This window comes from Lissotriton vulgaris, chromosome 3_1 (assembly GCF_964263255.1).
Source record: "Lissotriton vulgaris chromosome 3_1, aLisVul1.2, whole genome shotgun sequence".
Taxonomy (NCBI): Eukaryota; Metazoa; Chordata; class Amphibia; order Caudata; family Salamandridae; genus Lissotriton; species Lissotriton vulgaris.
Genome location: NC_141689.1, coordinates 1,080,359,854 through 1,080,386,483, shown reverse-complemented (window position 1 = coordinate 1,080,386,483; position 26,630 = coordinate 1,080,359,854). Strand labels below are relative to the sequence as shown.

Sequence of the window (26,630 nt, the reverse complement as noted above, 5' to 3'; positions counted from 1 at the left end):
CCATGAGAAAGGACACAGTGCTGGAGTTGCGTCACTTTTGTGACACACTCCAGCAATGCGTCACTTTTGTGCCTACAGATACGTCAGAAATACTGACGTATCTGTAACTCCTTGCGACATGATGCATCATACAGTAAATATGACGCATCCATCTTGTCGAAAGGAGGGCGCACAGAGAAGTGACGCATCACTGCTTTCACGCAGCAATGCATCACTTCTGATAAATGAGGCCCAAAGAACAATCAACAAGTTGGATTTTCTCTGCAATAATAACCGCATTATTGAGGAACATCAGCCGCTGGATTGTTTTCTTTCTTTCCATTTCCAGGGCTGAGTGGTGAGTGGGAGGAGCTACGGAGTTAAAAGGCGGGTTGGAGCGGGCGCGCTGTGACAGAGGGTCACACCAGACTTGGTGGTGTGCCATACGGTAGCCTTGCTGCCTACTCGATTTTCGCTACTTGAATTAGGAAAATTGCCTGAAACTTGTTCTTTTAAAAATTGTGTTTTTACCTGTATCAAGTAATCCCTGATCTTTACCTTCCCGTTCCTTCACTTCCGGTCTCCGGGTCTTCCCCGGTCTAGTTGCTCTTTCAGGACAACCGCTGCACAGCAGGGCTGAGTGGTGGGTGGGAAGAGCTACGGGGTCAAAAGCAAGGCTGGAGCAAGCGCGCAGCGGGCACGCCGAAGGCGCGCCTAAGGCAAGCCCGTCTGCGCCCGTCCGCACCTGGCTGGGACCAGGGGCCAAAATCCCTGCCCCGGTGCCATGGTATTCCAGGGAAGCCTTGCTTGCTCTAAATAACAATACCCTGCAGTTAAACCCCCCGACGGTGGTGGGACTCCGGCGGGAGGGGCTGCTAAAACATTCAGCTACGTCATCCATTAGCAAGGGGAGGCCAAGAAGGGAAAAAAAGGTGACATCACAGAGCGATGCCCTGTTGAACACACTCCCCCTCCAAAAACACAATTTGGAGTTTTTTTCGCTGGTCCAAGAAGGCAATCTGGATGTGTTGGGGGTCACGGAAACATGGCTAGAAGATTCCTCTATCCCGGACCTGGTGGCAGCACTCCAACCTAATTTCGGTGCCATTATTCAGAACAGGAAAGGCGGTAGGAAGGGGGGGGGGAGTGGCCTTCCTCTACAACAGCTCCTTCAAAACCGAAACTATCTGTGCAGAAAGTCTGGAGGGTGCAGATGTTCTGGGAGTTAAGTTCTGCTCTACCACTAACTGCCTAGTGATACTCATATTCTACCGCCCCCCAAGGACTCCTCCGGGTTTTATCGAGCCTTTCCTGGGACTGGTCCATGACTTGCGGTCAAGGTACGAGGGTCTTGTGGTCATGGAAGATTTTAATCTCCATTGGGAGGAATCCCCCAAAGACGCAATGTCAAAGCAGCTAGAAGAGGCCATGACCTCGTTCGATTTGCTTCAGAGGGTGACTGGCCCGACACATAAAAAAGGCCACACCCTGGATCTGATCTGGACATCGGTCCCGATGCTGAGCCCAATTACCATCTCGCCCTGTATATGGTCAGACCACCACCTGCTGCAGGAGAGAATGGCATTTCCAGGGCAAAGTACATCCTTTTCAGCGGAGTGGCAGGCTGTGAGAAGTTGGAATAAAATTAGCACAGACATGCTGGTCTCCAATCTAGGGAAACAACCCTCCCACCTCAATAGGCTGCCGGAGGATGATATTGAGGCAGCTAGCCTCAAGCTGACACTAAAACTTAAAAACGCCATTGAAGTAGTGGCTCCGGCCCGGAGGGTAAAAATCGTAGATAAGGGTAAAGGTGCCCCGTGGTTTAATGACCCACTGAGTCTTCTGAAACGCTCTCTACGCCAGAGTGAGAGAGCCTGGCGTAAGGGGTATGATCCCAGTACTCTGGCTGTATATGTGAAGGAGTTTGCCACCTATAAACAAGCCATCAGGGGCAGGAAAGCAGAGTTTTATGAGGATAGAATCTCGACAGCAATCAACCCTCAGAAAGAAATGTTCAAGGTCCTGTCAGAGTTAAGGAAGAAGAAAGAACAGCCCCCCTCCTTCTCGCAAGAAGACTGTCAAAAATGTCAGGAAATCTGACGGAAATTGAGCGCACCCCTAGACTAGACTGTCTGGAAGACATCACAGGGACCATCCCAGCAGTCACTCAGCCCCTACTCACCAAGGAGACGTTGGGAGTAGTGATGGGTCGAGTCAAATCGGGCTCATCGGCCGATCCGTGCCCACCTAGGATCTTCAAACAAGCCTGGCCAGGGCTGGAGGATGACGTACTATCGCTCCTCAATAGCTCTTTGACAACTGGACAGGTCCCTATTAACCTCAAGGAAGCCCGACTGATCCCTCTTCTAAAGAAACCAGGGGCAGATACTAAGGTCCTGAAAAAATTTTGGCCCATCTCACAACTGACATTCTTGGCACAAATAATAGAGCAACACGTATTGCCCACACTCTCATATTACCTCGAAAACAACTTTTTGTTGGAACCCAACCAGGCTGGTTTTAGGGCCCACCACAGCACGGAATTGGTCATGCTTTCCGTGCTGGACGGCCTAAGACTCAGAGCAGATAAGAAAACCCTGAGTGCCCTGGTGCTGTTGGACCTCTCCGCGGCATTTGATACGGTCAATCATGACCTACTGCTGTCGCGGTTGTTGGACCTCGGCATCCGGGGCACTGCCCATGCCTGGCTGACATCCTTTCTTGACGACCGTGTACAGAGAGTGCAACTAGTTGACCTGGTTCCGGAGGCAGAGGGTCTTACATGTGGAGTCCCACAGGGCTCAGCCTTGTCACCCCTATTGTTTAACGCCTACCTACAGCCCCTGATCTCGGCATTAAATCAGATGGACTGCAGAATCTACAACTATGCCGATGACACTCAGATCATCATCCAAATAGATTACTCTCTAACTGCACACCAGAGAATGCAAAACATCGTAAAATTTATTGTCAATTGGATGACGGCCAATTCGCTTAAAATAAATCCAGACAAGACTGAGGTGCTTGCAATTACGACGGCAAAGTATAAGCCTGTATATAGATGCCAAACTTACTATGTCCACCCAGGTCTCAGCTGTAGTGGGCACCTGCGTGGGTTTACTGAGATAGCTGCGCAAGCTTTCTCCCCTCCTGACTGTTGATAGGCTCAGACGGGCGGTGTCAGCTCTGATTCTGGCACGGTTGGACTACGGCAACGTCCTATATGCCAGTATCTTGCAACAACTGCTGGCCAGACTACAAATAGTCATGAACGACGCCGCCAGACTAATTTTTAACAAACCAAGAAAGACCCACGCTACTCCACTCCTTCGTAAGCTTCATTGGCTGCCGGTAAGGCAGTGGGCCAAGTTCAAGGGCCTATGCATTACGCATAAAGCCTTGTACGGGCAAGCCCCACAATACATCAGAGAGCGTCTAGTCCTGTACGTTCCCAGCAGAAATCTGCGATCAGCAGATGCCGCACTTCTGGCCTGCCCTCGGTTCAAACTATCCTCCCTTGGAGGGCGCACGTTCGCCCACACATTCCCTATAGTCTGGAATAATCTACCTGAGAGCTTGCGTAAGAAATCGAGTTTACTACCTTTTAGGAAAAAGCTGAAAAATGTGTTGTTTCAGGAGGCCTGGGGCACGGCCTAACTGGCCCACCTTTCCGTATTGTGTGCACCCTCTGACAAGCGCTTAGAGACCTCTGGGTGATAATACAAGCTTAGAGACCTCTGGGTGATAATACAAATTATCCTTCAGAAACTAGATGATTTTCAATCTCCTCCAAGCTCTAAATCAGCCTGAATAAAGACAAAAAAGCAGTAAAATGGTAGAGGCCAGACTACACTGTTAACCACTAACTTCTAGAGTTATTTACGGGGGAGAAGAGTGGAACCTTAGGGCCTGCATGAACCTTTCAACACAATATGGTGGAATTTATGAGTTGCTCCTTCGTCTTTAAGAGAGGTCTGGTTTAGATTTCAAAAGCAACTTAGCTCCACGCAACAGAACAGGGAAGATGGACAGACGGTGCTTTCTTAGGCACACCATCAAGAGATATCAGAACTAGCACAATCATATATTGTCCAGGGAAAACAATGCTCTCTTGGGTGGGAAAAAGGACCCTTTTCTTTTCTGTAACACAGAGGAGATAGGCAAATACTTGAAAATATCTGATTGCACCCTGGATTTGAAACATGCTGTGCCTTGATGAAAGTTTGCATCAACTGGAAGATAACATTGTTTGTCCTGGCTAATTTTCATGGAGGATCAGTGATGACCAGTCAAGAGTTAACATGACTGCTTGGTGAGTGAATAAAGAACGTGCACACAACCCTAACGTTGTGCATCAAGCGAATCCATACGGCAGGCAAGATAGAAGTTGGATAGGTGTCCTCAGCCTATGTCTTGATTAGCACAATAGTATAAGGCCTTTGGACCTGAAACTGGAACCCGCAATGGCGGCACAATCCAACGTGTAATATTCAGTACAGGATTTCCCAGAGGAATTCCGAATTAGCTAGATTTGTTGATATCTTTGACTCATGGATGGCGCACATCACACGGGGAGTGAGCCTGCATGCAGGGACATCCTCATCTATCCCATTCAAGGCTGGACCAGCTTGAGCCTCTTACCTGCTGTAGTGCCATGCTGGGGTTGTGAAGGTCAAGCGTAGCAAGGGATGGGATACGAGACTCTGATGCTATCCTGTTCTCCTTCTTTAGCAATTTCAAATTTCGAACTGCAGGAAAAAAAGAATTCCATTGGGCATGATAAGTCTAGTTATATCTATATCAGAATTTTAGAAACTTTGAGGACATGTCCCATCAGACTGTGGTGCCACATCGTGGATTTTATTCCAATTCAAAGATATTTCCTTACAGAAAATGACAATAAAACAAACTACAAAAAAACATAGACAGGAGAAACATACCCTCGGCCCCTTTCAGTTCTGGAAGGTGGCTGTGGCCCAGCTCAGGCAAGCGAACATCTGTCCTTGGCAATTCCCACTTCTTCTTGCTGGTCTGGAGAAGATTTTTCTCATTGGCAACCTAATACCAAGGAATATCATTAAGCTGCTATTTATGATCCTCAGTTGTTTTAGCAGTTTGCATGCATCACAGATATATTAAAGGTGTTCAATAAACAAGAGGAGCTCAATAAACAACTGAGAAAAACAGAAAATGTTTGAAAGATTGTGATGTAGGGAAGCATTCCATTCTGGCTTTTTTCGAACACATTGTGCATTAATGATAGAGGCCAAACATTTGCTAATATGCCTTGCCCTGCCACAAAGCACAGTTCAGCAAAAACTGCTACACCTGCACCATTTGATCTGGGCCACAAGCCACCCCAGACATGTTTCATCCTTACTGGGTCTCATCAGTGAGGTACAGCTTGGGGCTCTATTGTTCAGCAAGGTTTGAAACCCATATAAGGGCATGTATTTGAGGTTGGCCTATCAGTTCAAGTAAAACTGAATTTTGTACTGATTTGCACCTAGTCGGCCACAGTCTGTAATCTCACTATGAGCAACAACCAAAATGGAATGGTGTATAAGGAATTATGGGGCCACAAGGATGAGCCACAAATTGAAGTCGTTAAGGTCTTTGCAAAGTTCATTACACCAAAAAAGGAAACAACTGACTGCTCCTTCTTGGTCCCAACTGAATAATCGAATTCATCAAATATTAATAGAACAGGCAATTACGGAGTTCTACAGTGCAGTGACCCTTATACTGAATGCTGCAAATTAAACTATGCCATCAGCGGTTAGTAGTGATTAAGATTAATTAAAGCCATCAAACTGTGCACCGTCTTTTTGGAACCTGCCTATAATTCTGCGATACAATTTATGTACAAATAATTTGCATTAACAAATGTGTTGCAGAGGGCTGCAAACTGAGGGGCATATTAACAAGAAAATGTGATAAATATCGCTATGCACGGTCAGCGTGATTTTAATTATCGCCGGTTTTCATCGCTCGGTTAGCGCTGTTATTAACAACTCTCATCACCCAGGCGATAAAAATCCAGCGATAGTCAGCGAAATGTGGGAATATCGCTGGAAAACCAGCCATATTCCTGCAGCAATAGGGAATTCCTAGTTGATAGCCCATGGTGGCTGTAGCCTTAGAATCCACCTCCCTTTACACATATAGCTAAGTCTGCAATTTAACAGAAGTTAGCTAACAGCGATAACCGGGGTTGGCGCAGGTTTCAATATCGCTATGGGTGTCAGGGCATGGGCTTGTTCATACCACGATGTGCGATTTGCAAGTTTTTCCCTGTTGTGTTGTCCGGGATCGCCCTCTTTGCATCTCAATAGCGATGCGTGGCACAGCGTAACTGGAACGGGTGCTAAATAAGGAAACGCGTGCTAGTGTGCCCTTGTTAATACTGTGATGGAATTATTACCGCTTTTCGGCCGCAAACGGCCGCAAAAGCGGCGAAAATAGGCTTGATAATATGCCCCTGACTTTCTTAATTAATAGGAACTAGGCAGGCTGCTATTATCAACCCTCTGTGATGGGCTACAAACACAGGAATGGTGGCCTGCAATAAACAGGAGACCATCATCCCAGTGTTTAAATCTTCGAATGAGAAACTTTTTTTTTTTAATCAGCCAATGTTCCCAATGTTCTTTGGGCTCACCCTGAGGTCACACGACAGGATTCACAAAGGAGAAGGTGTTATGTTATATTATGGTAAGAGTTTATAAGAGAACAAATACTGAAAAGGTGTCCTAGCGCTGATAGAGAAAACAGCTGCTACATGAAACTAAACCTACAAAAGCACAAATGTAACAAAAGCATGAATCAGCTCAATCCTAACATTCCCCTTTGGAAGAGGTACAACCAATACCCATAAATCTTTCTAAAATACAAATGAATAGTGGTTTTCTGCAGGGCGTTGGGTGGAGTGTTCCATAACCTCGCCACCACCACCACAAAAGTTCCACCTCCTAAATGAGCATGCACAAATGTGGGGTCTGTGAAGAAAAAGGGGTCCATACAGCTAAGTAACCTATTTGGAATGTGCCTCTTCAACCTTTCTCTCAAGAAAACAGGATGAGAATTTTGAATAGCGCAGTGTATTATGTAACGAGATTTAAAAACAATCCTTTTAGCCACTCGAATCCAGTGTAGTGTAAACAGTGCAGAAAAAGAAGAGTCATGCCAGGGCAGACCCACCGCTAACTTGGCCGCCATATGTTACATGCGCTGTAATTGATTCAACACAGCATGAGGAGTGCCCAAGAAAAGGGAGTTACAATAATCAACCGACTAAAAATAGTAACCTGAACCACTAACATCGAACCGCTGACGTCAGCAGCGGCACCATTTTTCTGAGAAACCTCAAGAGGAAATAACTGGAAGAGATCAAGTGATAAGCCAGTTTGATCAGTGGTAAATTCTCAACCAAGTAGAAACCCAGATTTTTCAGACACAGCGAAGGGAATAAGATCCAGAAGGGGGCCAGAATGTAGAAGGAAAGGGTCTAGGCAACCTAAATGGAGCCACCTACATGACCTTAGTTTTAACAGTATTACAATTCAGATCATTGGATTGGAGCCAGGATGACACAGCTGACGTACACAGATGGAATGCTTCTAATAGGGCATATTTATGGAAATAATGAATTGAGAGTCATTCATGTAATTCATACATGTGACAACAAAATACCTAATTAGCATAGACTATATATATATAGAGAGAGAGAGACAGAGAGAGAGAGATATGCATATAGATAGATATAGATATGCAACTTATGCAAAAAAGGAGCAGAGAACTCTGGGTAGATCCCAAGTGTAGGTGGAGAACATCTTCTATATACAGCACCCTCCAACACCAGCAACACTCTAAAGTCTGTTTACCTCAAATGTCTGTTTTTCTAGCATAGTTTGTAAGCATGTAATTAGCACAGTGCCATCTATCCTGAACTAGAAAGGAACAAATTATTTTGCCAATTACAGAGCTCGCTTTAATTCCAATTTAGCCTTTATAGAGTAATTGACAAGCTAAATTCTTCCAAGTCTCGCGCACACTCTTATCTACAGCAAAAAACATTTTGGTGGACTATGCTTTTGAATTTGTTAAAATCCAGGTAAGAGGCCTTTTCCTATTGATCCTGATCCCGGGGAAGTCTGTAGTCACTGGCCTGGATCCATGGTAGGTACTATCATTTATCACTGGTGTCACACAGCCTCAGGTATTTCTACACTCCAACTGGATACGGTTACTTCTTTTTGCATGCTCTACGTGCCAATGATACTGAGTCAATTAAGACTTGCTCCAGCAGTCACAAGCCTTAACACAATTAACAAAGCCAAATGTTGTGGCTTGTATTTTGAGTCCTGACTAACATTTTAGGAAAAAAGCCTGCTGAGTTTTGAAAAGGATGAGAATGTACCTCTGGAATCCAACATTCAGTATGAACTTTGAACCATCTGGAAGGGTTTGTGAGGAATATTATATCAAATCTGGTAAATGTAACTGCTCTTGGGAACAGGTGTTAGACCTGACATCATTGGCCTGAATCTCTCCTCCATTTTTTCTGTTTGCCTCCTCTGTTTACGATGTTTTTGCTGGTATATTGCTTTGGGCACTGTGCCACTGATGATCAGTGCCACAGTGCAAGTGCTTCCTATGTTAAATTAATATTGATTAGATTCCATGTTTGGCTTTTTTGGTTTACTATCAGTCAGCGACGGCCCGTGGAGGGAGTTACGGTGGGGCAGGAGGGCGGGGAGGGGGAGGGGCAGGGTGGAGGTTGCTAAAAACCGGCATATGGATAATTGCAGGTAAGTAAACAATTTAATTAATAAAACGAATTTCGTAGTGCGCCTTGCATCGCAAAATGCAATGCAGTGCGAGCTACGAAATTCGTTTTATTAATTAAATTGTTTACTTACCTGCAATTATCCATATGCCGGTTTTTAGCAACCTCCGCCCTGCCCCTCCCCCTCCCCGCCCTCCTGCCCCACCGTAACTCCCTCCACGGGCCGTCGCTGCTATCAGTCCCTAGTATAGTGCACCAGGAGTGCCAGGGCTTGTAAATACAAATGCTGCTAGTGGGCTTGCAGCACGTATTGTGCCACCCACAGAATCAGTCTGGTAAAATGTGTCTTAAGGTCTGCCATTGCCAGACCTACGTGCAGTCTGGTACTGTCACGCGGGCTGCGCAAGTACACCTACTTGCCGGTCCCCAAACCTTCCCTTAACTTCATGTTAGTCACCCCTATGGTAGGCCCGAGGGCAGCGTGCATTGTAAGCATAAGGTAGGACAAGCCCTGATGTGTGCGGCATGTCCTAATAGTGAATTACCGCCATATTCGTTCTTCACTATTGTAAGGTTACCTGCTCTCCATAAGTTAGAATGGGCTACCCGGGTTATTAAGCGCTATAATCCTAGCCGGCTCGGGAGCATGGTACAATGTCGAGTTTGGTATCCCTGAACTCAGGGTTTAATAACGCATCCGTTTGGGTGGATGGTTTTTGGACTCTGGGTTTGAAAATAGAACTTTTAAAAAGTGGCTATTTTCTTGTCTAACCATTACTGGTTTCTGCTGGTTTGGTGTGTGTGTGACAGGAGCTGGGTGGCTCCAGAGTTCTGAATCAGTCAGTGTGGGGTGAGTGAGGCATCTGCATTGAGAGTAGGGGAAGAGTAGCTCCTGATAGCCTGCCCTGCCTGACACAATGCTGGCTCCACCTCCTGCCGGGCGACTGATGGCTCTGCTCCTGCCAGTGACAATACTGGCTCCACCTCCTGCTGGGCGGCTGAGGACCCTGCCCTGCACAGTGAATAGGCCAGGAGCCTCTGCCTGGCTACACCCACAACAAACCCAGGATGAGGGGAATTCCCCTGCATGGACAAAGGTCAAGCGGCAGACGAGCCGAATATTGCGCCTGAGAAGTGGATTGTTCACTTCAGGCTGCTGTATTCAACTGACACGCTACTTCCATGGTGGCGACTATCTCCCACGAAGAACATACTGGTTTCTTATATAACCCTGCGCATGCTTCCACACTGTCCCGAACGGAAACTGATGCAGGTACAACAATAACCCTATTGGAGGTGGAGGGTGTGATCAAGAGACTCCCGGCAGGTAAGGCACTGGGTCTTGACAAAATCCCCAGGGATCTATTTAGGGATCAACCAGTAGTATGGGTTCCATACTTTTGCCTGATGTTTAATGCTATACTCCAGGGCTCCCCCATACCAGAAACCTGGTTGGGGGCTGAGATTGTACCAGTGTTTAAAAAGGGCTCATCATTAATCCCCGCAAATTACCGTCCGATCAGTTTGATCGACGTTAGTCAAAAACTCTTTGCCCGGATTATCCTTGACCAACTTTAGGTATGGATGTAGGAGTATGAGATATTGAGCCCATACCAATATGGATTTAGGGAAAAAACATCTACCGTAGACCAACTGCTTAGATTGCAGCTTTTGTATTGGAAAACAGTCAAAGTAGAGGGTGGCAGCCTCTACTTGATTTTTGTTGACCTAAAGACGGCGTTCGATCTGGTCCCCCTGGAACTCTTATGGGTGGTATTAAAGGTCATGGGGATCCCTACCTACCTTCTTGACATTAATAAAAGATTGCATTTAAATAATTTTGCACAAGTCAGAAGTGGTAAAAGTGGTGCCCTAACACCTAGGTTTTCGGTCAACAGAGGGGTCAGACAAGGGTGCCTCCTGGCCCCCACCCTTTTCTGTCTTTTTATAAATGCCCTAATTTTCCATCTTAGGGGGGGTCAAAGACATTGACGCCCCGAAAATTGAAAATGAACAGGTAGTGGCATTGATGTTTGCCGACGACACCCTTCTATTGTCAAAATCCCAGATGGGAATACAGCGTGCCCTAGACAGTTTTGCCAGGTTTTGTACCAAAAGGGGGTTGGAAATTAACACGCTAAAGACAAAGTATATGGTCTGTAATCCACCTAAGACCACCCGTCCCAACCCCTCCTTAAATGACACTACTCTGGAAAGGGTAAAGGTATTCGAATATTTGGGTTTCACCCTCACAGACAACATGGAATGGGGCCCCCAGATTGCTAAGGCTAAACTCAGGTTGGCGCAGATATCGGGGGTGTCCTAAAATTGCACAGGAAATCCACCTCTAAACCAGTTGCCTCCATTCTTTAAATCTATAAAGCCCGAGCCAGAGGAGCTATAACTTACGGGGCGGAACTGTGGGGGCACTCTTCATCAAAATACATTCTCAAGGCAGAAAACTGTTTTTTAAGATCTTTATTGGCTCTTCCAGCCAGTACTCCTCTTATTCCCTTGAGAATGGATCTATGAATTAGACGAATAGATGAAGAAATTGGTCTTCGCCCACTAACATACTGGCGCAGACTGTGGGTTACCCCAGAATTGAAGCACTTTAGATCTGAAGTTAAAGAACTTATGGACCTGCCTGGGAAAGAAAAACTCCAGTGGTTTGCTTACATAAAAAATGAGAGCAAGAGGCTGGGTAATTTAGAGCTTTGGAGCAACCCTGAAGTAGCCTACGTAGAGATGTCACGTGCTGACCTGGTGAGACTCTATCGTAATCACCAGATGATGGATATCGTTAGCATCTCTACGCTGGGCTCTTTAACCATAGAGTTTATTAGTACTAAAGAGGAGTACAGACTGGAGCCCTTTTTGGATATGATTTTGCCGAGTGCAGCAAAGAAACTCTATGTACTATTCAGGCATGGCACAATACCACTTAGGGCATTTGCTTATAAATGGTCACAATCTAGGCTCCTAGAATGCCCAGCATGTTGCGAACAGGAGGAAACTGAGCCCCATGTTTTCTTTTTCTGCACATACTACAATCTTATCAGGCAGCGTTGGCTTGTCCAACTATGTAGAAATCTGGGGTTTAAACATTATCACCAGGCATTTAGAATCCTGAAATGTGAGACTTCTCCTCCTGTTGTATTTTCTGTCTCCTGCTTCTTGCTCGCTATGTGGCGCAGGCGCTGGTCACTCATTAATATCTCCTGATGAAATTGTTACCCCCAGCCCATTTTTGGTGTGTCATATGTGTTTTCCTTGCTCAGTATTTGTCCTTGTTGTTCTCCTTTTTAACATTTATAACTTTTCTATTACGTTTTTAACCACTTATTTAGCTTTTATGATCTCCATTTGAGTAATTCTTTTTAATGCTGATGCATATTGTCTTAATGATGTTTTTATATTTTTGCATCTTTTATGGTCTATGACCGAAATAAAGATTATTTGAACGGTAAATGTATTCCAAAGTAACACCCTGTCCTCACCATCAATGGCCTCCTTGTACTTGATGAAACAAAAAATGAAAAGAGCCTTTGAGGTGTGAATGGCCAATGATAGGAAATATCCTTTAACCCAGATGTTGGCTACTTCATCTTTTCCATGAGGTTGAAACATATTTCTTAACACTACGCAGTCCCTCCTCCACCATGCTGCAAAATGTTGGCGAAGCCAGTGTTACCATGTGGTTTAGGGTGACCAACCGTCTGTAAATTTCACAGGCCGTCCGTTATTTTAGTATGATGTCTGAAGGCGTCTGTAATTTGGGGTCCCCAAATTATGGACGCCTTACAGACATACTAAAATCAAATTGGGGAATTTCAGGAAGGTATGCTGTTCCCCTGTGAGAGGCCCCATGAGTTTAAAAGTTTCCACTCAGGGTCTCTAGCCCCTCCCGGACCTCGCAAAGACTGTGGATTGACCCACTGACATTCTGAGACTGCAGACGATTATCACGGATAGAATGACAATGGGCCCTATTATAGTGACAGCATGGGGTGTGAATTCTCCTGCATAAATCTTGATTGCAGAAAGGGCCTGATGTCGGCAATTCTGCACGCATGCTGAAAAACTGTGAAGTGCTAAGCTGTCTCTACCTTATGTAAACTTATTTTGACATGTACTTATTGTGGTTGTCTATTTACTTATATACTATTGTGCGACCTCCTCTAATATGTCTGTTAATCGTATGTTTTGTCCCAAATTTTTGTCCTGAATTTTGACCTTCTGTCCTGAATTTCTGTCCTGAATTTTGACCCTTTGTCCAGAATTTTTACACTGACCGTCCTGAATTTGCACTGGTGCCAGTTGGTCACCCTAATGTGTTGAATGAAAGGAGATAAGAATAATGTAAGACCCTTTGATATGGTCACAGTATCCCATACCTCCAGAGTCGGTCTGAGGACATCTGAGATATCTGCCACTGTTGGCTGTGCACTTTAGGAAACATAGCACTTCCCACGGAGACTTACCTAATATTATCCATTTCATAAAGCCTCAATTTTTCTCCGTTTTCCTGAAGCACCATTCGAAGGCTACTCTGAATTGGGCCACAATGCAGTACTTTTCGATGTCAGGGAGACCGAGCCCCCAGATGTCAGCCTACCTGTAGAATCATACCATTGTGTGTTTCGCTAGCAGTCTATCCAGAGGCACTGAGGCTCACCTGTTGGATGAGCAGTGACCTTTTTGATTGTATTTGCAACTGATCAGCAACGGTTACATGCGGCCCCCTAGGCCCTGATTTTAATGTAATTAAATCTCCAGTTTAAATATGTTTTCCCAGCCTTGGGCACTGTACATTTTGGTTTTTAATTGCCCATGAGCCACGTTGCATATTAATGAGTGGGTGTGTTTACAAAATACAATACAGGCTTATCTGGTCGTGACATACACACTTCAAAGTGCGCATGTCAGGCTGGCTAACTTCTTTTTTGCGACCAGCACGACATGCGCACTAGAGGCCTCTCAACATCTGTGCATAGTGAGGAAGGTGGGGCAGGCAGCCACAGCCCCCTACACTCAGAATGAGCGCTTGGTTCAACTGTCTGATCCAATCCTGGCGTTACTCTCAGCAAGGGTGGAGCGTCTGGATAGGCCAGGACTTCCAGCACTAACAGCATTGCACGAAGAGTCAGTGGAGAGAGTAGTGGTGGTTCCAGCCAAATTCCATCCTGACCATATTTGTTATGGCCCTTGCTTTTAAGGTAACTCCGGAGAGTTAGAAAGGTAAAATTCCAACTACCTGTTTACATTACCTACGTTACATTATTCTATTTGGCCAGTAGATGGCACCATGCAATCACATTTGTATAAATTGATATTGATTACGTAATGCATGCATAAGTAACATTACCTTTCTGTCATTAATTGCAAAAACATTTTTTTTTTATTTATTGGCTTTCTTTCAGTTTTCATTGCTGACTAATGCTTGCATAGGTATTGTAGAACAGTTGAACAGTCCTCTTCTACAAAAAAAATCGGCTATATTCTCAAGGAAGTGGCGGAGAGAGACGTTAGCCTTCTTGGCTTAACGCCTCTCTTCGCCACTTCGGAAATGCGAGGCTGCACCCTATTCTCAAGGATATGGTGCAGTCTCGTGTTTTCCCCTGCGATGGCGCTAAGTTTCACAACTTAGCGCCTACGCAGGCACCCTTGCACCAGAGTGCAAGGGTGTCTGCAAGCAGGGAGGTTTGTTTATGTACAGGAAGGTGTCCCTTCCTGCATGTGAGCGCCAGTTTGTAACGTCCTGCGGCACACATGTAAGTTACAAAACTGCATTTTAACCCGTTAACCGCAGCAGTAATTCCACCGCGGTGCGAGCGTTTCCGTGCGCGGGCGGGGCCGCATCGGCCATTGGCCGACGGCAGCAGTGGGAAGGTAGTGCTGCCGTTGGCCAATGGCCGACGGCAGCAAGGAAAGGGTTAAGAAAAGGTTTGTTTATGTACAGGAAGGGACACCTTCCTGTACATAAACAAACCATGGCATTTTGCTTTTTCCATGTGTGCTGCACAAGGCAAGATGATTTTTCCTGGTCTTATGTTTGGCGCTATCTCCTATTTATGCTGCCCTTGTGAATAGGAGGTAGCGTCAAACTCAATGAGTGTTGCGGTAGAACGCCTACCGCAACACCCACTGCACGTCCCTTTCACACTAAAAACAGTGTGAAGGGGGCCTTAATCACAAGGCAGTGGTAAGCCGTGTTAAGCCATTTAGCGTGGCTTAACACTGCCTTGTGAATAAGGCTGAGCCCCTATCGCCACAACAACGTCACTGAAAGTGACGTTGTGGTTGCATTGGGGGCTTGAGCATATGCCCTATCTTGCTCTCAGTCAGATACATAATGTTCTAGGGTTCTAGGGCACACTAGGGGGTTTCTGGTGGCTGTTCCACCAAATGACTTGACATTAGACATGATCAGGGGTGTAGCTAGCATTAGTGAGCAGGTGCAGCGACATTTCCTTACTTGCACCAGGACCCATGACATGCTTGCTACACTACTGGACTGTATCCATAAACAATGAGCGATTCCCTTCTTCCTCCCCTCTTCTCAGACCCAAAAGAGCAAGTGTCACACAAACTGTGAGTAACACGTCAAAACAATGGCAGTTAGCCTTGTCTTACCACACCTAAGCCATACCTTCCCCACATTTCTCCAGGGTTGTGGAAGGATATGTAGCGCTTCTCCTGGGCTTCAAGTGCCCTAATACATTAATAATTCTGGTTGTGTTCTGTGAGACAGCCATGAGGGCAAGCAATTTTGCAAGTGATCAATTAGTGGCTTCCACGATTGGTACAATGTGTCTCTCTCGTGTAAATGTGTCCCTGTTATAGGGATCTTGTGTGAGGAGCGCCCCAGAGGGTCTTCCCTTTACTTCTTCCATCTTCCTAATTTCCAGAGCATCGATATTCCATATTCTGATGGACCAATAATGGGTAGATGGAGAAGGTAATCATATTCCACCTTGCGTCTGTCTCCTTTGCTGCCAATGACATATAGAGCACCACATATTAATTGCCAAACGGGTTTTCACACAGCCTTCTCCATTCCACTCCCTCCGGTGATAGGCCCAAGTTATCACCACCCCAGAATCATCTAGTGTAGTGTGACCTACAACACTCTTGATAGGGCCTTGTATTTATCTCTAAGTGTGAATCCTTGGGGAATTCCACCACATATGAATATCTCTCACCGCCAATGCTCCCAACGGTATACGTGTCCTGTAAAAGTTACACATTATTATATACAGCATTTGTCGATTCTGCACACTTTTTTGGACCTCTTGTCTTTGTGTTTGCCACTGTTCTTGTGTCCTACCTTTCTCTAGTGCATCCCCCTTGTCAGTCCACTGAGTCAAGCTTTGTGTGTTTGATAGTGCTGCCTGACTGAGGAAATTAAGATGTCTTGTACAATCATGCGTGGAGACTGGTTTCTCAAGAGATGTTAAGTGCCTGGCACATGCTTTCTTGTAAGTGGACGAAGTCACTCAATGCATTGTCTACAAACGCTGAGGTCTTGTGAACCTCCTATGGTGAACTCTTTTTACATGTATCGATTGATTCGACTCCCCCCAGTGAAAGGGGTCTTCCAAAAGGCACCATTGTACATCTTTCCATTATGCGAAGACAAAGCTGGCCTACAGTCAGGGTTACTGTGTATGAGGGTGAAAAGCGATAGAATCATGGTAATTTCAGCCTGCTGTGACACATCATTCCAGATTCCTATTGATAATGCTATGACCTCAGGCACACAAGTCACAGCTGACCCCTAATTCCTTGAAATGGAGGAGATCCCGGTTTGTGTGGCCCTTAAGGGCTCTTTGCATGTGGAGCTAATGGTTTTTCTGCGGCTGTCAACAAGCTCTCAACTACTACCCATAATTATGTAGCCTTACAAGGGGTCTCTATATTGAGAAGCCCGAGTCCGAATCAACCACTCCCCCAAGGACCCACTAGCAGCCATTTGCATCACCTTTCACGAGAATCTGGATCTCATGCTCTTCAATATAAAATAACCATATTACTTTTGTGGGTGTAACAAATCGTGTAATGGAATAGGTACCTGTAGTAATTGAAAGATATATGGCTGTCAGGGATATATATTCATTTATACTGTAGCTACCCTGCCCAGCTAGGTGAGAACAGAGACAGCTTTTAAGGCCTCTTAATATCTGCTATCAGTGGTGAGCAATTTCCCTTATACAGCTCTGGTACTATGGGAGTTGTAAATATACCCAGTAACTTTATTTTACTGCTTGCCCATCTGATTTTTTTTTCTAGTGGTTCAGGTGTGCCTTGCTGTAGCTCAAAGCTCATAATTTCAGTTTAATAATGTAGACATTGAAACCTGAAATATCCCCAAACATTCTCAAAATCTAGAGTACCTTCCTACATAGAATTTTTGGTTTAATGTCATCCACAAAAATGTGGATTTTTTTGTGGTAATCCCCAAAAAAGGCATTCCCTTTAAATCTTGTGTTTTTTTTTATTTCCTATGCTCATGGTTTCATTGATAAAACAAGGCGAAGCAGAGATGGGCCGTCCCTGCCTTGTGCCTCGATATAGCCTGAAGAGCGCCACCTTATCCCTATTTACTTGCACCCTAGAAAGAGGGTGTGTGGGGATGGTCCAAATATATTTTCATTCCTGGGCTTTGTGCTGTCTTTCCTTCATCTGCACCTTTTAGACGTCTTCTTAAAAAGATAAAAGAATCCAGGGAAGGCGTTAGTGTCCATAGAATGTTCTAATGTGTGCTGACTTCACTTTCCTGAAACCATAAAGGGGGGGGGGGGGGTCCTTATTTTAAAGTCTGCAGGTCGGATCAACTTATTTCCAGAGGATATGCCTAAGAAGGTGGAATCCTCCTTAGGGAAAGCGCTGGATGCTTCTGCTTTTGCTCTCAAGTAGGAGACCTTTGCATTCTATTCTCACTCTCACACAAGACATGTTATGATTTCTGGACTGCAGCATCTCATTGGATGTGTAAGGGGGCAATCCCCTTTGTTATGTTGCTGCAAGATGTTGGTACTTGCTGAAGGCCAGGATGGCAGACCCTTCATCAAGATCAATCTTTATTACATTATTATTCCTTGTCTCAAAAGCTCTCTAGCTTCTACCTAGAGGACTGGCTAAAACTGGCAGCTTAGCTGTGACACCTGTCTTTTTGGGGCTTATGACACCCCAAAGCTAGGACATAAGCTCAACATCCAGAAGCAAGGCGAACTGTGTTTGAGAAGAAGTGCAGAGTGTAGCATACTCATGAGTTTATCTGTCAGTGTTTATTTTTTATTTTTTATCCTTTTTGCACCTCGTTGACCTAGAGCAGTATTCTAATTTTTTGTTTGATTTGACTTTCACTGAAAGTTTGTTCCCCATGTATTTGTTTTTATCATTTTGTTCCCCATGTATTTGTTTTTATCAGTTTGTTCCCCATGTATTTCTTTTTATCAGGCGGACTTGCCACATTAGTTGTGTAGCTCAGTCCGTGCCATCTTCCACTGTCATCATGTACATTGGTGGTTTAGTCTTCTTAAGCCAAATAAATAATGAATTATGGCAGTTGGCAAACATTTAGGGGTAGATTTTCAAACATTTTGCGCTGGGCTAATATCACTAAAGTGACGCTAACAAGCACAAAATGTTTTTTCACCAATTTACTTTCAGCGCAAAACTTGTTTTGCGTTGCATAGTACAATACAAGTAATGTAAAGCAGTGCAAAGCATTGCTTTACATTACTTAGTGCCAAGGGGTCTTTACATGTGCATTCCCATGCAACCACCCGTGCAAATCCCTATGTACAAACAGTTGTAGACATGGTTTAGCGCCATAAGTTAATGCCATTTGAAAGGAGGAATTAACAGGAGAAATGTTTCATTTCTCTTTTCTTTTCCTACTTTGCATGTGCGCTGCACTGTGCAGCATACATACACAGTGGGAGAATTGTCTAGGTATAACTTGTCCATTATACAGCTAATATATTTGGGCCCGATTCACAGAATGAACTTAAGACTCAATCCTAAACTTACTACTTTTGGCATTCACAGAATGCACTTACTACTTTTGGTATTCACAGAATGAACTTACTCATTTCGGTATTCACAGAAGTTAGGACTCCTAACTTTAGGACTCCTAAATGCCTTCTGTGAATACCAAAAGTCTTAAAATTAGGATTTTTCTCAATTTAGTAGTAGTAAAGTTAGGACTACTAACTTTAGGACGCTTAAATGCCTTCTGTGAATACCGAAAGTCTTAAAATTAGGATTTTTCTCAATTTAGTAGTAGTAAAGTTAGGACTACTAACTTTAGGACGCTTAAATGCCTTCTGTGAATACCGAAAGTCTTAAAATTAGGATTTTCCTCAATTTAGTAGTAGTAAAGTTAGGACTACTAACTTTAGGATGCCTAAATGCCTTCTGTGAATACCGAAAGTCTTAAAATTAGGATTTTTCTCAATTTAGAAGTAGTAAAGTTAGGACTACTAACTTTAGGACGCCTAAATGCCTTCTGTGAATACCGAAAGTCTTAAAATTAGGATTTTTCTCAATTTAGTAGTAGTAAAGTTAGGACTACTAACTTTAGGACGCCTAAATGCCTTCTGTGAATACCGAAAGTCTTAAAATTAGGATTTTTCTCAATTTAGTAGTAGTAAAGTTAGCCTAACTTTACTACTACTAAATTGAGAAAAATCTTAATTTTAAGACTTTTGGTATTCACAGAAGGCATTTAGGAGTCCTAAAGTTAGTAGTCCTAACTTCTGTGAATTACCGAAAGTAGTAAATTCATTCTGTGAATGCCAAAAGTAGTAAGTGCAATCTGTGAATACCAAAACAGTAGTAAGTTTAGGATTGAGTATTAAATTCATTCTGTGAATCGGGCCCTATAAGATGTTGAATAAGAACACTTTTAATTCAGTAAGATATGGAGCGTTTTGTGTGTTTCAATATTTTAGGTCTACACTTTCACAACTGCTTTCTAAACATTCTTGCATTCTCAAATTTGCTTGAAAATGAACCATTAGCCCCTATCTTTTTCAAAATCCCCCTCCCCGAACCCATCTTATGACTGTTAGGCTCAGTCTCTATGCTCAATCGCAACAGGGCACTCATCCCAAACTTTTATACCCTCACCACTTTCAAATATCACCATCCGCTACTGCAAATGATGATCATAAAGGAGTGCTGTTTTGAGATGTTTCTGGCACTACAACGTGGGAAGCTCTTTATAAGTTTATTTAACATTAACTGCTGTCCTTTGAAGGGGTTCTCTCTATTGTGCGAGTACCAGTGCGAGCCTGAGACCAGGATGCTGGGTGAGGCTGACTTTTATCCCAGTATGCCATGAATGCCACATACATTCGTTTCAAGACGCCGGAGCGTTGATCCACACCTTGTGAGAGAGATTGAGAGGACACACACTCGTGCCTCACCGGGACTGAACTGGTCCTTTACTTACTTCGCTTATGATTGCATGTTTAATTGTTTCTGCTACATATGGTTGAAACTTGACTATGTCCGGCGTCTCTACATTGACAATCTATTATAGGCTGCTATTTTTTAGCTACGTACACTTCTATCCAAGATTCGTGTTACCCTGCCGGGTTGGAATTATCACCGGATGTGGGATTTCCAAAATTTTGTGAATCAGCCATTGAGCCCTGAAGAGTTGTAGAGCACTCTTTTCTACAATGAAACATGTGTCGGCTGGCTGTTTTGTAAAAAGTATTGGATGCACGATTAAAAGACCAGATTAAGAACAAAGACTACATCGTTGGATTGTCCTATTTTTGCTCTAAAAAAATCATTTATCTATCTGAGGATTTACTGTTTGTTGTGTGCACAGGACTATCACGAAAATGCCATGAATGCACATGTGACTGAAACGCCTGGGAAGAGCATGTTCAATATTTAAGGTGATAATTATCAAGTCAAATGTTGTGAGGACTGTAATAAGAAGGTAGAGAGATAAAGTGATAGTGGCTCAATTACTATCCCAAAACTTCATTACTCTAAGTACAGCACTTCTTCATCGCACTCCTAAAGTACTCACAGACACCAGGCACAAAGGTCGAACAGGCAGTCATGCAAACACTCGAGCTCACAGACCAAAGCACAGAGGCTCAAGCACATGAACAACACACAGAAAGATCTACCGGCCGTCCAACAGAATACATATAGAGTCAGACAAGATGGTACACTGAGACACAAGGGGATCGAACAAATTTACAGAAGGATGAAAGCACAGAGGAACTTAAGGGCAATTAGTTCTGGAAGGTTCAACCTCCATGTCCACTTAGGGCCTTATTTATGAAGGCCTTGCGACACTTTTGTACCGCTGTTGCGTCACTTTTCGTGACGCAGCAGCGCCATGAACTATGCGCCACATTGCTCAATATTTACAAAGTGATGCTTGTAAAGTCCTGTGCCACATTATACTTGTGTCAGGTATAATGTATGCAGGGTGGGCGTTCCAATGTAGAAAAGGGTTGCAGAAGTGTTGAGATTTCACTACGACACTTCTAGGACGCCAGTGCATCAAAACCTTACAACTGCTTCATGGCAGGTGTAAGGGAGACGCAGTGCTGTAGGCACAGGCCCACCCCATGCATTGCTGGAGTTGCGTCATACTTGTGACACAACTCCAGCAATGCATGACTTTTGCGCAAACAGATACGTCAGGGTTCCTGGCGTATCTGTCATTCTTTGCGACATGGAGCGACGTACATTAAATATGGCACATCCATTGTGTCACAGGGAGGGGGCAGTGAAAACTGTTGCATCTCTGTTCAATCGCAGCGATGCAACAGTTTTCATAAATGAGGTTATAAGTATTTAACCCATTTGCTGAGGAAATATTTGCTTATTTGCTTAATTGAGTCTCAAATATTATTATAGAAAGCTTTGAGGCACTGACATTAAAAAGATATATGAAAATAACATGCTAATAAATAAAACCTTATAGAATCACATCAGAACAGAACAAAAGATTGTAGCATTTGTGCCCGCTCAATTTTACTGGATGATGGGGGACTTCAGGACCGCCCAATCGCTGCCCTCTTAGGAATCATCACCCATTGGTCGCAATACAATGAGCTCTGTAAGTCCATTTCTCTTTGGCTACATATATAACACTAAACACTAGTACTTGCCTCTCGCTGGGACTAGAATATACCACTTTTCAGATCGATTTACATACATATACATTAAATAACATGCATTTAGTACTGGGTTTCAGTTTACAAGTATTGTTATTAGGCGTGGTAGTTCAATTGGGTCAATTGAAGCAAGCACAAAATGCAGTGATTTATTAAATGCAATCTCTGAGCCAGCAGCGTGGCAGTTAGTATATATGGTGTCTTTCGGAACCCCTTTTTGCCAACTGCACTTTGCATACAGTAACTGTTCTAAGTTTCATTTCTACATAGAGCTTTTAGTTGGTTTTGAGGCCTTCACTTATTTTTACTTCTCTTTTCTGAAAAGTATTTCCTAGGGCCTCATGCCTTGTGGTTTGTAGAAAACTTGCTATATAAAATACAAACGTTTTATTTTATTTTTTAGTCTTATGTTTTCCTACCACTCTACGCGTCAAGAGTCCCATGCAATACCTCCTTGTATATGGCCACCTAAGAAGGAGCCATTGAATCACGTTGAAAGAGCTTATTTATTAAATCAGGCAGAAAGACCAATTACATTCAAATGCATACAGGCTCTGTGTTTTATGTCCAATAGGATTTGGCATTAGTAAATGCTACAGACAATATTCATAAAACCAAACCTATATAAAATAGAAAAGATCAAGAGAAAAACAAAGTAAAGCAAATTAATGAAAATGGAATAGCCAAGGGGTGGGAAAGAAAAGGGAGGGCGGTTTAAAGGACGATAGAGCAAAACAAAAAGAAAGGAGGAAAGGGAGAACCCCCTGAAAAAAATACCGGAAAAATAATGTTTTTTTGCTTTCAATGTGTGACAATATTTTAATGTATTTGTTTTTAATTCTGTATTTCGACAAACAACGTTGAGGCCAAATAACAAGAATTACTTACCGACATGTTTAAATTATAATGGCTTGCCGGAGAAATCTGCCCATGTTTTTTGAAAGGGCTAATATACTTTTTAGGTTTTTCCTCAGGCCTTGAATAGAAAAACATATGAAGTTAGTAAGGGGAAACCTTCTACAGAAACATGCAAAACCTGTGTGCTTGACTTAGTAATCCACTCCTGTAACAAAATAAATGTGCGGCATATATGAATGCAAGAAGACTAGAGTTTCCCCTGACAGGATGCCTAAAAGTTTAAGAATCCGGATGGATTTAACTCACATCAATGTTTCTTGTAACTGAATTTATTTTCTACAATCAAAACTAATCTTCTGAAGACTGATTTTCCCAAGTGAACCTAAAGATAACTTTTGTCATGGTCATGGTCTGAGTACATCACGCTTTCTAACAGATCTGATCAAGCTATAAGGTTTTCAAGACCGGTGAGCAGAGTCTTGGGTCAGAGGAGGATAGCAAGACCTGAATGGCAGTATTCTTTCAGCACGTCTTCATTGGAGTATTTATTCCTAGTACTCATTTGCTCAACACAAATAAACATATTAGTAAAAGAAAACTACCACCACATAGCACAAGTATGTGAAAGATGGTTATCGATTTACAATTTAATTTCTTCATAAAATGTGTTTCTTTTCCTCCAATAATTTCTCTGTATAAATGAAGTTTAGCATAATTGAATCCCATTTAGACAAATACAGGTAGATGTGTGGTAGTTCTAATAATATTCAAGTAACATTTTTATGTTGTCGCTTCAACTTCATAGAGAAGTAAAAATCAACAGATGAAGGACTGGTAACAAGGGTTACTTTTTTAAGAATATTTCTTCAGTACCATGAGGTTTAGAATAATTGAACCCCTTCTGTCAAATCCAAGTAGATTTGTGTAGTTGTGATTGATTTGAGAAGGAAATGAAAATCAGCAGCTGAGACACTGCAAACCAGAGGCCATAGCTGCCTATAATGATATGCTGCTCTTCCTAAGGTTGGGTTAGTATGTGCAAGGATCTGCCTGTACTAGACTGCTATGGCTGCTACAATGTGTATGTTTGTCAGTGTGACCTCCTTCTGACTTCTATGCGCCCTCTCTTTGCCCTGAACTATACTTTGAGAGCCTCTAGAGGATTTGAATGCATAACCCATGCTTGCACTTGAATAATAATATCATCATGTATCAGCTAAACAAGGCATTTAGTGAAACTGTACTACTACGTTTACATTATAAAAAGGTCATGTGTTACAAGTCAATCGTTGCAACGCGCAGCTCTTTGTCGTCAGGGTATAGGTGTCACAAGGTGCGCTTACCACGAGACTCCCTGACACAGGTTACCAATACCTCGTCTCCCTGATCCTGTTTCACCTGGTCCTCTCATTACAATTGACTTGAGTGTAACAACATCGCTAATGCTGAGTTTCCGCTGACAGCCTTCGCACAAAGACAAGGAGATGACAGCGGAGGCCTTCTCGAGTCCGGCTCCCTACCTGAAGCTGTGGATCCCAGATGTTGCGTTCATGCTGGAAGCGATGGCGGACAGGTTGTGGGCAATGGGCGGGATCTGCATGGCTGGGTTCTTGGGGTAATCCAAACTACTGCTGGACTCCTTCAGCGTGGCCTGCGGGACTGCCTTGGTTGGCGATGCCCCGCTGTCAAAGAAGCAGTTGAGATTGGACGATCGATCACTTGTTCCTGTTCTCTCCGAGTCATTTTTTAGAAGTTTAATCTTAAATGGCTTTGCTTCTTTGAGCTTTGGCTCACTGTTGAAATCCTAAATAGAAATAAGGGCATTAGTTTGCAGAATCTACTGAGAACATTATACACAGGTGTAGTACCACAACTTGATTAGCAGAAGATAAATTCGATCCCATCATCTTGCTCCTCCAAAACAGACAAAGGATCAGACAGGCTGAGGAACACTTTTCCTTAGATCTACACATTTCCAAATAAACCAGTCAATAAAAGTCCAGTTTATTTAAAATTCAGCATGAGCCTGCTAAATACCTAGATAACTAGGAGGGAAATTATGAGAAAATAAACCGGTGTGCTGTTTTTGATAGCTTTTTGATACTTGCTTTTCAGAATATTTTGAACTAGTGTACTTTTATCGAGTTGTTAAAACTTTTGATGTGTCCAACTTTTTGTTGTAGAATATTTCCACACCTTTTTGGAAGAGATGAGTTTCGGCAATGTTATAGAAGTAACCCTGTTACTCAATGAATAGCTGTATCTTTATAATTAATTTAGACTGTCACGACAGGGAGGTAAGTGAAAGTGTTAGTGAAAGTGTTACTTCATATTAATAAACAACACAGGTGATCATAATATACAGAGTATGATGTGCCAAATGGACTGTGTAGCTCCTTTGTGCAAAATGGCCCTCCCGCAGAATCGAATAAAAACTACTCTAGTAGAACAGTAGCTTTATTCATATGGATGGCACCCTTTCTTCGACAACTGCTCTGCTTGTAACTTACTCTAAGCAAGAACATTTTTTAATATTATTTATTGGTCTAGTTATCAGTCTTGTTAATTATTAGGAATCACAGAATGTACTGGTGCACTTTGTGAAGGATAAGGACTTGGGGGGGAAACAGTCGGAATAGCGCAGGCAAAGCCACGCACGTTCTGATAATGCACCCGCTACCACACTTGCCTTAACCACGCGTAAGAAGGCTCGGGTGTGGATGCGGTGAGGTAAGTGGGGCTGGGTTTTGGGGGTAGTTTGGCAGGGTTGGGGTCGTTTTCAGGGCTGGGGGAGGGGTAGTTTTCAGGTCTGGGGGTTGAGGGTAGTTTTTAGGACTCAGGGGGTTGGGGTAGGTTTTAGGGCTTATGGGAGAGCGGGGTACTTTTAGGGCTGGGGTAGATTAGGTTTTTTTAATTAGGGGTTAGGGGTTTAGGTCTCAGGGCAGTGGAAGGGAGGGATTGTGGTAGTTTTAGGGACATTGCAGGGGCTTGGTGGGGTCGGGGTAGTGTACGTTAAGGGGCAGTCTTTGAGGCCGCAGGGGGAGGGTTCGTTTTTAGGGCTTAGGGGAGGGCAATTAGTTTTTAGGGCTCGGGGTCAGGGTAGTTTTTTAAATTAGGGGTTGGGTTTTAGGCCTCAGGGCAATTGAAGGGGTTGAGGTAGTTTTAGGAACAGCACAGTGGTGGGGGTCAGGTTAGTGTATATTAAGGGGCAGAGTTTTAGGCCTCAGGGCAGGGGAGGGGAATGGGTAGTTTTCAGGGAAGGTTTTGGTCCGCAGGGCGGGGGAGGGGCAAGTGGGGAGGCAGGGGGGTCGGAGTAGTAGCGACCTTAGCCACGCATACCCCTATCCATTTATGCCTTTACCACAAAATGGTGTGGTAAAGACATGAGTAGTAAATCAATGCATGGTTAGGATGAATCTGTGGTTTGGGCTGCGTGGTAGAAGTACACGTGGTTTAGCCATGTGTGCCTCCATCATTCAACCTGACTTGGGGCCTCATTTACAAATAAATGAAGCAGTGCGGCGCCGCAAGCCACTTTGCAACGCCGAGCTGCCTCTTTTCAAAAGCACAGAGATGCGTAGTTTAAAAACAATGTGAGGCATCCATGTGCTTTTCCCTGCGCTGGTGCACAATTGGCTGCAATGCGCCAGCGCAGGTACCATTGCGTCATGTTGCAAGAGTGTCTGCATTGCGGGATGATTGATTTTGTGGAGGAAGGAGCACCTTCCTGCACAAAAACAATATTTTGTGGCATTTTCCTTTTTTTTATGTGTGCTGCATTCTATAGCGCGCATAGAAAAAAAACAATGAGAAATAAAAGTATTTCTCCCTGTTCCTCC

At 43.7% G+C, this 26,630-nt stretch overlaps 1 protein-coding gene across 1 annotated transcript in view; it reads right to left on the bottom strand.

The window, feature by feature from the left end:
- The window catches only part of CDKL2 (cyclin dependent kinase like 2), a 446,589-nt gene that overhangs the window by 4,872 nt on the left and 415,087 nt on the right, over positions 1-26,630 (bottom strand). Inside the window, exons 9-12 of the mRNA XM_086961513.1 lie at positions 24,312-24,595; positions 22,822-22,909; positions 4,923-5,040; positions 4,624-4,730 (exon numbers count right to left, since the gene is read on the bottom strand). Coding sequence (XP_086817639.1) covers positions 4,624-4,730; positions 4,923-5,040; positions 22,822-22,909; positions 24,312-24,595 — 597 coding nt within the window. The remainder of the gene's footprint in view (positions 1-4,623; positions 4,731-4,922; positions 5,041-22,821; positions 22,910-24,311; positions 24,596-26,630) is intronic.